The sequence below is a fragment of the Micromesistius poutassou genome, assembly GCF_964030765.1.
Source record: "Micromesistius poutassou genome assembly, chromosome: 20".
Lineage (NCBI taxonomy): Eukaryota > Metazoa > Chordata > Actinopteri > Gadiformes > Gadidae > Micromesistius > Micromesistius poutassou.
The window spans coordinates 12,688,001-12,698,000 of NC_140290.1; the positions used below are offsets into that span (position 1 = coordinate 12,688,001).

A 10,000-nucleotide genomic window follows, 5' to 3' on the forward strand; every position below is an offset into this window, starting at 1 on the left:
ATGGAATAAGTTTAGATGCGAAAACAGTTACTGTTTGGTTTCCATTCGACTGAAGGTTTTTGAAAAAGACAACCTTATTGTAGAGAGAGGGAAATTGTAGTTATAGGTAGCTGTTATTATTCATCGATTTCATCACTGCAAAATGTTGTGCGTGAGGGCACAAAAGGTCTGCTGGGATGCCCGCAAAACATTACAATTCTGACCCGTTTGGCTATAGGATGTAACATGGAGGAGTGTTTTGGTTCAGAAGGGCGTAACAGTCTGTCCTGGCACCTGTGCCGTTTGTCAACCAGCCAAGACATTCCCAGACCGGAATTTGTCCTAAGACAACCATTTGCAAAAGACATCATATTCCGAGAGCAGCATTCCTAGAGGTTATGTGCAGGACAGACTTGTAGCGGACATTCCTTAACTGAGGGCCACTATATGTTTTATGAAGAATATTTTAAAAAAAAACAATGAACACCTCTGGACAGGCAACTCATCAGTTCATCATTATTGATGGTGTCTGTAAATGTACATATTTTCATATTTCAAAAAATAAAATATATAATATAAAAATAATAAATATAGATATAGATATAACTGTAGGTATATATTGGCGTGCTGTCACATCCTGTCTTTACCCTGATTGACAGTTCAATCTGCTCCGCCCCCCTCAGCAGCATGTCCGGGTCATATCCTCCAACACTCAGGAAGAAGTGTCTGTCCACGGCGAGGACTTCACCTCCCAGAACTGGACTGCTATGGAATCCCAACACAGATTAGATTAGAGTGGATTGTTTGTTTGTTTTTACCAGAAATGTATAAGAAATCACTTAAAACAAAAGCAAAATGTCTGGAGATGTTCTAGGTAAGAAGATTGTTTCTATTAATTTTTTTCAGCTCTTAAAATAGTCGACGCATGCATTTACCTGACCGGTTGAACAACTGAGTCTGGGTCTAAAGCTTGAGGTTGTGGGTATGATTCCCAGTGAAAGTCCAGTCTCCAGTCAAACACTCCCCTAACTGGCCACTGGGTGGCATTGTACTGGAAGGTGTGCCAGTCTATCACATCCATAACGGGAGACACGACACGAGTCCTGGAAAGAAACATGAAATTGATACTACATGAATAATCATAAACCTAAGTGTCTCATCCATCTTGTACTTATGTAATGTTTTAATTAACTATTAATTTATCAGATATTCATCTTGTATCCTGTGATTTATCATCAAAGTGAGTGAGTGAGAGTGTGTGAGTGTGTGTGTGTGTGTGTGTGTGTGTGTGTGTGTGTGTGTGTGTGTGTGTGTGTGTGTGTGTGTGTGTGTGTGTGTGTGTGCGTGCGTGTGCGTGTGTGTACGTGTGTGTGTGTGTGTGCATGCGTGTGTGCGTGCGTGCGTGCGTGCATGTGTGTGCATGTGTGTGTGTGTTTGAGAGAGAGAGAGAGTGTGTGTGTGTGCACTCGGCGTGCATGTGGGTGTGCGCGTCTGTGTTTTAGGATCATTCCAAGTTCAACATCAAACTATTACCAAGACGCCCGGTAATTGCGCATTCCATGTTGTTTTGAACGAGACCATGTGATGAGATGAGAGGGAATGAAGAAATTCAAAGAGGGGCGGGAGAATGGAAAGGAAAATAAACTGCAGAGGGGTCAAACATGTGGCCAAAAGAGTCGAGTGGTTGCAAATTCCAGGCAGAGTTCAATCTAATTACTGTCTGAGACACGAGGCCATGCAGAGCAGGAAATCATGGGGAGAACTAAGTGTTGGATATACACACACACACGCACGCACACGCACACACACACGCACATACACACGCACACACACACACACACACACACACACACACTCACACACACACAGACACCTCCACACTATGAAATGATACATTCTTCGATTGCTTATATTTCATTAAAACACTTTTTCAGAAAGTCGCAAAAATAAGAATAACACAAAAATAATACATTTATAGAATAGAATGAGAATAGAAGAGAGGAAGGGGGGGGGAGAGGGAGAGACATTAAGGGATGGAGAGAGAGTGAGGGACAGAGCGAGAGACAAACGCCCCAGAGGAGCCTCTGCCAGGAGTGTCTGCCACTTCTGAAAAAGTCTTGAAATGTAGACGCATTGACAAAAGTGCTGTTTCTCCCCGCTCCCCCCTGCACCCCTGCCCTGGCTGCAGGTTCAGTAGCCATACCTGTCCTGGGCCACCCTCTCCAGCAGAGGCTCCAGCCAGTCGTCCTGACACTCGCAGTGGGCGTCCATGAACACCAGGACCTCGCCGACGGCCTCGGACGCCCCCAGAGAACGGCACCGCGCCGTGCCCAGACGCCCGGGGCTTTGAACCAAGCGCACCCCGTCCAGGTGCGCTATGTACTCCCTCACATCACTCCCCAGTGGTTCTGTAGGGGAGGGAGAGAGAGAGAGAAAGAGAGAGAGAGAGAGAGAGAGAGAGAAGAGAGAGAGAGAGAGAGAGAGAGAGAGAGAGAGAGAGGGAGAGAGAGAGAGAGATAGAGAGAGAGGGGGGCCAGAGAGAGAGAGAGGGGGGGGGGGGGGCAGAGAAGGAGGGGGAGGGCAGGGGAGAGAGAAGGGGGAGGGAGGATAGAGAGAGAGACAGGAGGAAGAGAATGATGGGGGACGGAGAGAGGGGGAGGGGGAGATAGAGAGGGATGGGAGAGACAGAGAGATGTGGGGGAGAGGGGGCGAGAGAGAGAGCGAGAGAGAGAGAGAGAGAGAGAGAGAGAGAGAGAGAGAGAGAGAGAGAGAGAGAGAGATCGAGAGGGATGGGGATGATGGGGAAGAGGAAACAAGAGAGGGTTGAAACAGGCACAAGTGGGAATATTTGGAGAGAGGTGAGCTTCTCACTCTAAAACCCACCATGTTGAAAGTCGTCCACCAGCAGAATCTCGCTCAGATGCTCCTTGGGCACGGTGTCCAGCACGCTGTGCACGGTGCGCAGCAGGGCAGCCCGAGCCTCGTCCTGGAAACAGATCACCACGCTGGTGGACGGCAGCGACTCGCTGTACTGCTCCCCCACGCACCTGTCAGTCAAACGGGGGGGGGGGGGAGGGGGAAACCATTACAAGTGAATCCAAATACGTTAGTTATAAACAAACATTTTAAACTGTCAACTTCGTTGACTGTTGTTACGTGTTTACTTTAGAGTGGATGTTAGCCTTTTAAAATTGGAGAAACATTTTCTGTAACGATATGGTTGATCAGAACATATGTATTTGTGTTGCGCTCTTGGGTGCGGGTCACTTACGCAGGATGGCGCGTTTCGGGAAAGGTGCGGCGCAATGCGATCGTCGTTGTTTTCGTCCCTTCATCACCGCCTCTAAGATCATCCAACTGTTGCGTTTTCGTATCTTCCACGCTATGGTGCGTCGTTGACGCCGGATCAGTAACCGTATTTTTCCCCCGCATTATCATCTTGTAATCCCCCCTTTTCAGGGGTCTCGTGGTCTTACTCCCTTGAGCCGAAGCTGCGACGAATAAAAGTTCCTCCTCTTGAAGAGAAGTGAGGGGCGAGAGAGCGACATCCCGGTCCGGTGCGGGGTCTCGGGAGTCCACAATAACCTCCAGGTCGGGGGTGTCAGGTACCCGTCTGAACGGGTAGCGTGGAGGATGTTTATCTTTCGGAATGGTCGGATCTGGGGAGGCCAGGTCCAAAAGGCCAAGCGTCACCAGAGCGAGACCGAGCAGCAGAAACCAAAGACACAGAATCTGCCGGCGGATGGCTCTAGCTCTGACCCAGCACCGCATCGTGTCTGCTGCTGCACAACCCAAACGTTCACAGGTAACGCACGTTTTGAACAAAGTCCGTCCCCATCGCCAGATCGCGTGACGCCAAGTCTAGACGCGGCGTTTAACCAAACTTGAATGAAAAAGGAGAGAACAGAGACACATCCGTCAGACGTCAAAGTTGGGTCACAGGTGAGCCGAGTGCGCATCCCTCAGCGGAGACCAGAGGCTTCCTCTTCTCGAGTTCAGTCAATTGCGCGGTGGCTGAAATAAACCATCTGCACAAGTTACAACCCAAGGTGTTTCAATGTTATTCGGATTTTGTTAAACCGCTCCTCCGCTCTCTCTCTCTCTCTCTCTCTCTCTCTCTTTCTCTGTGGTTTCAGGTGGAGCTGGGAGTCTGTGCTCTGGACTCACCACTCACTCTGTGCGTCATGCGTTAAGGATGCTGCTGAACCTGGGCCAGCTGGCGGCGTCCTTCCCCGTCCCGTGACTCCGAGCGAGGAAACAGAGCTGTCCGCCGCGTCCACGGGCACTTCTCCCGTTTTCACATCGCGTGTCGTGTCAGACTCCTGTCTGTTTTCACTCCATTGAGAACTGAGCCTCATGCAGCACCTGGCATTCGTGCGAGTCAAATTCTTCAAACTTGAAATTCCATTAGTATGGTTTTAAAGTTGAACTGCATTTGGCCCAGCCAGTCCAACTCATCTGGTCGTTGCAGCCTCTTCTTTTTGTTCCAGTGCAGATCGGGAACTGAAGGGGTCTTTGAAGGTGAATCCCCTGAGGCGGTCAGACAGGGGCGGTGTCTGTGATTACCTGTAGTTAGAGACCCGGGACGCGGGCTGTGTTTATCATTGTAAAAGGATGAAAGGGACTTGGGATTCTTTAATGTGACGTTGGTAAAGGACAAATGCGCACCTCGCTCTCACACTCTACGCTCACGTGCACGCACGGGCGCGCGCGCGCGCGCGCACATACACACACACACACACACACACACACACACACACACACACACACACACACACACACACACACACACACACACACACACACACATGCATACATACACAAATAGGGAAAAGGGAGGGAGACAGAGGGACATAGCGAGACAGAGACAGGGAAACGAACCGTGTTCGTTTTTTCATTATCCAGGATGGAAAGTATGTGTAAAGTAAAGAGTCTGCTGGTCATTCAACGGACGGAGTGGAAGCAGAGGGGCTGCCCTCTAGCGGAGGGTCAGCAGCGGTGTCCCTGGTAACACGTGACCTCCATGCGTCCCACCCATTGGAGAAAAAGAAAAGTGACTGTGCCCGGCCACGGAATAAATTGTCTTCCTTTTTATAGCCTGTTTCACAACATGCGTCCGGGACAGAAGCCACCAGATTGATAGGACGATCACATGATAAAGAGTTAAGCAATAAACACAGTGATTTAGGCACATCGTTTTCCATATTTCTCCATAGCCACTGTGTATCTTGTGAAACGTCCAGCGGTGGGCATATGTTTGATGACCACGGCCATGTGAATCATTACTGCTGCTCGTGACCGAGTTAGATCAGTTAATTTAATAATCATGGTTTCTTAGTTCTAACATAAGGCCTGGAGGAGAAATGTTCATGTTCTTACAACAGTAGCCTATAGCCGAGTATCAACAATTGGTTTTAAGGATAACGTTCCTGTCAATTTAAGATTATGGACTAAATGTCTCATCATCTCATTCTCATGAATTTGTAATTAATTGTATCTGTATTATATGGCTTCAAAAAACCTGAGCACACATTTATCCCTACCTTGGTTTGTCTTGTTTATAGGCTACATTATTTGAGAGGCTTTTTTCTCTAGATAATTTAGGTTTTTAACAACAAACAAGCCTTTCGGTAATAAGCCAACATCGAGCACAACTATTTACATTTGCATCCCGAGATGCAAATTCATGCGCGGTCATTATTTTGCGTATTCTCGAACTTCTCGTGACAGAGGAACTAGAAAAGACAGATCACATGTTAGACGATGGGCTGCTACAGAGACCATCCATATGTTGCAAAATCCTTCCGCTATGAGAATGCAATTTGCCGTTGCTTAGTCATGGGCCTATAGTCATAAATCACCTGCACACCACGGCCCCTGCAAACACCTAGAGCAATGCGCCGATGACGAGGCAATGACTGGACCAATTATCACTTTGCAAAACATGCCTTAGTTCAATGATGAAAAATCTAAATCCGGAACTATACCCTTCTCATTTGATATATATATAAAAACACTTTGACGAATGTTTTTAAATAGACGTTTAAAGTTCTGAATTACTCGCCTATTTACTGGCCTAGGCTATAATATGCATTAACAAGTAATAATAATGCTAATAATGCAAGTAATACCGATAACAATAATGATAACTATTATTATTTGTATTTATACTAACAATAATAACTACTGTTATCATTATTATTAATAATAATAATTCATAATATTCAAATATTAATACCAGGTAAATAAATTGCGTTTAAATTATCCACACATGTATAATGAGTAATTACAGTTACTTAAATGGTTAAAACAAATCAAATCTCAAGGTCAACTTTATTTATTTTCCATGGGCTAACAAATGTACTTCAATCTTAACACATTTTCACGAGGCTTTCTATTGTAAAATGAATCAACGACCACCTCACATTTAGGTCATTCGAGGTCTCCAATGCGTTTCCCTGCATCTCATTGAATATGAAGGTACGGTGAACAAGATGGGCTCATTTACAAATCATTAAGAAAAAAAAATAGATACCCAATACTTGACGTTTCCTCTCGAACGACAAGTCAGGTGGCCCAGGACGCCCCTAATGCGCGTTCACGCGGTGGTTGCACCATACACTGTAATGAGGGATGAGATGCATCTCGTTAGGGGACATCACATGTCCGTGCGCGTAACCGCACTATTAGATTATGAATATCAGGGCACGCGGCCCCTGGCAGAAGTTGGTACACAAGTTCAGTAGAGGAGTAGAGGTATTCGGGTAGATCCGCAGCGAGGAGGCTTCTGGTGTTGGAAACAACGCTCAACTGAGAGGTCGAAATGGGGGCTTCACCGCACTTTTTAGTGCTGGCACTGATATATCTTCTTCGTCAAGCCGATGGACGAAAAAGTAAGAATAACCTGTTCTAACTATCATTGATTACTTACGCTGTCACTTTAAATGTTTAAATGATCATAAGCTATAGGCTGTTTTATGGAGGCATTTATCCTAATTGATAAAATCCTAGAGTGGTTCGTGTCAAATCCCATAAAAAACGGATTAATACTAAATTCAGCTAAATTAATGTCGTTAAACCTAAAGGTCGCGTTTATTTTGTATGATAAGCTGCTTGGGTGTAAGGTCTTTCAATGTTTTTGATGCGAACCAACTTTTGTACAAATATATTGGAGTCCGAGGCCGAGGCATCACTCTCTCATACCTGAAGCCCGCTGTCATACTGAGCCACAGTCTCATGAGTCTAATTAGGGCGCGTCTAGAACGGTCCATCACTTCAGCGATTAATATCTAACATAACCCATTTAGGATGTAAGGTTGGGAGGAGGTCTTGTATAATGAGTTTTGAACGATAGCTTTTATATCATATTCACCTATTTATATATTCCATTCCTTGTGATATCGCATTCCTGGAAAATAAACTGTTGACTATATTTCAATATAGCGGATTGTAGTCCTATTGAGAGTTAGAAAAGGGAATACAACAAATCGACAAAAACAAAAGATTAGGAATACCGCGCGCTCGCTCTCTCTCTCTCTCTCTCTCTCTCTCTCTCTCTCTCTCTCTCTCTCTCTCTCTCTCTATATATATATATATATATATGTATATATATATATATATATATATATATACATACATCTATATAGATAAGATAAAAACAATAGTAACTTTTTCTAGCAAGTCAATTCTGCTTCACTCTATATGAATAATTCTTCTTCTTCTTCACTCGATCGCACCATCGAAGGTATAATCCCACCCTGATGACCACTCCCTCTCTCCCCCCCCCCCCCCCCCCCCCCCCTCCCCCCTCTCCCCCTCCCCCTCCCTGCCTCCCTACAGCCTACGCGGACATGTTCCCACACAAGCACTCCTTCCCCATCCCTGGGGGGCTCCCCATCCCGAAGGACCTCCCCATTCCTGGGGGTCTACCCATCCCGGGGGGGCTGATCCCGGGCAAGCTTTCCGTCCGGAAGTTTCCCATTCCCGGGGGTCTTCCCATCCCGAAGGACCTTCCTATCCCGGGGGGTCTTCCCATCCCGGAGGGGATCATCCCGGGGGACCTTCCCATCCCGAGTAAGCTTTCGGTCCGGAAGTTTCCCATCCCTGGGGGGCTCCCCATCCCGGGGGGTCTCCCCATCCCGGGGGGTCTTCCCATCCCGAAGCACCTTCCCATTCCGGGGGGTCTTCCCATTCCGGGGGGTCTACCCATCCCGGGGGGGCTGATCCCGGGTAAGCTTTCCGTCCGGAAGTTTCCCATCCCAGGGGGGCTCCCCATCCCAGGGGGGCTCCCCATCCCCGGGGGTTATCCCAGCCCAGGGGACGTTCCTGACCCGGATAAGCTCTCCGTCCGGAAGTATCCCATCCCGGGGGGTCTTCCCATCCCTGAGGGGGTCATCCCGGAGGGGGTCATCCCGGGTAAGCTTTCAGTCCGGAAGTTTCCCATCCCTGGGGGGCTCCCAATCCCAGGGGGGCTCCCCATCCCGGGCGGTCTTCCCATCCCAGAGGGGATCATCCCGGGTAAGCTTTCCGTCCGGAAGTTTCCCATCCCGGGGGGTCTTCCCATCCCTGAGGGGGTCATCCCGGAGGGGGTCATCCCGGGTAAGCTTTCCGTCCGGAAGTTTCCCATCCCGGGGGGGCTCCCAATCCCAGGGGGGCTCCCCATCCCCGGGGGTTATCCCAGCCCGGGGGACGTTCCTGACCCGGATAAGCTCTCCGTCCGGAAGTTTCCCATCCCGGGGGGTCTTCCCATCCCGGGGGGTCTCCCCATCCCGGGGGGTCTACCCATCCCGGGGGGGATCATTCCGGGTAAGCCTGCCCTCCGGAAGCTTCCCAACGCCCCGGGGAAGAATCCCTTCCCCATCCCAGGCTGGGACCCGGACACAAACCCATGGGACGAATACCTGTACCCACCGTTTGGACCCAAGCCAAAGGACCTCATCAACCGACGCTGTACGTACCCCATCCAACCCAACATCCACCTCCTCCCTGTGTTCCTCCTCCTCCTCCTTCCCCCATTCCCCTCCTCATCTTCCTCTTAATTTTCCTCCTCCTCCCCCTTCTCCTTCCTCCTCCTAATGTTCCTTAATTTGCCTATTTCTTCTCCCTCTCCTCCTCCTCCTCTCCTCCTCTCCGCCTCCTCCTCCTTCCCTCCACCTCCTCTCCTCCTCTCCTCCTCCTCTCCTCCTCCACCTTCTTCCCTCCTCCCTCTCCTCCACCTCCTCCTCCCTCTCCTCCACCTCCTCCTCCACCTCCTCCTGCTCCTCATGACTCCACTCATCTCTATGCACATGCACACTGCGGATGTTCCTCATGTTATCTGTGTCCCCCCCCCCCCCTGCAGCCCCCAAGCCTGTCAAAGTGCGCTTGACCAGCGACAGCCCGGCCATCAACGGCTCCAGCATCTCCTTCACGGCCAAGCTGGAGTACCCCCCCTGCCAGAAGGAGGACCCCAACGGAGACCTGGTGTGGGACGAGCACTGTGACGACGGTATGGAGCTGGAAGCCTCAGGTGCTCCACCTCCAGAGGCTAGGGGGCCAGGGGGGCGTAGGGGCGTAGGGGCGGAGGAAGAGGGGTTAGTGTTACAGGGTGTGAGGGCTAACAGGTAGTTTGAGCGGTGGCGTTAGGGTACATTTGAGAGGTGGCCACAGTGGTGGGGCTAGGGTTCCTGACTTTTAATTGACCTTTTACTTTTGCTCACTACCAATTAGATTAGATTACAACTTGAAAAAAGGATATTAAGCGTGCTTGGTTGTCACGGAACACTACTGGTTCTTTGACCTGTGCGTCCCATAATATTTATTGTTGTAGACATACTCAATCAACAGAAAATCCATAACCCCATCGGACATAATAAAGCACATTTCTAAGAAAATTCCACATTCACAAATGTAATAGTCAACGTAATAAGCCTTTACCTGTCTACTCCCCGCCCCCATGCCTGCCTTTTACCGCGTCTGATTGGACCACTGGACAGCCAATGGCCAGGTGCGCTCTGGACCGGTGGAAGGCTGTCTTCCTGGC

General features: G+C 49.0%; 2 protein-coding genes across 2 annotated transcripts in view; one reads left to right on the forward strand and one right to left on the reverse strand.

Annotated features, from left to right (window-relative positions):
• The window catches only part of LOC311364924 (polypeptide N-acetylgalactosaminyltransferase 15-like), a gene marked incomplete at both ends in the record, with an annotated part of 6,857 nt that extends 3,107 nt beyond the window's left edge, over positions 1 to 3,750 (reverse strand). Inside the window, 5 exons of the mRNA XM_084484429.1 lie at positions 627 to 744; positions 915 to 1,082; positions 2,183 to 2,387; positions 2,863 to 3,026; positions 3,251 to 3,750. Coding sequence (XP_084340555.1) covers positions 627 to 744; positions 915 to 1,082; positions 2,183 to 2,387; positions 2,863 to 3,026; positions 3,251 to 3,750 — 1,155 coding nt within the window. The remainder of the gene's footprint in view (positions 1 to 626; positions 745 to 914; positions 1,083 to 2,182; positions 2,388 to 2,862; positions 3,027 to 3,250) is intronic.
• A 2,982-nt stretch (positions 3,751 to 6,732) lies between these two features.
• Positions 6,733 to 10,000, forward strand: part of gpnmb (glycoprotein (transmembrane) nmb) — a 9,339-nt gene continuing 6,071 nt past the window's right edge. The window contains 5 exon segments of the mRNA XM_084484873.1: positions 6,733 to 6,872; positions 7,819 to 8,928; positions 9,320 to 9,487; positions 9,954 to 9,986; positions 9,989 to 10,000. The exon segment at positions 9,989 to 10,000 is cut by the window's right edge and continues 126 nt beyond it. Of these exon segments, the coding sequence (XP_084340999.1) occupies positions 6,803 to 6,872; positions 7,819 to 8,928; positions 9,320 to 9,487; positions 9,954 to 9,986; positions 9,989 to 10,000 (1,393 nt within the window). The 5' untranslated portion in view covers positions 6,733 to 6,802.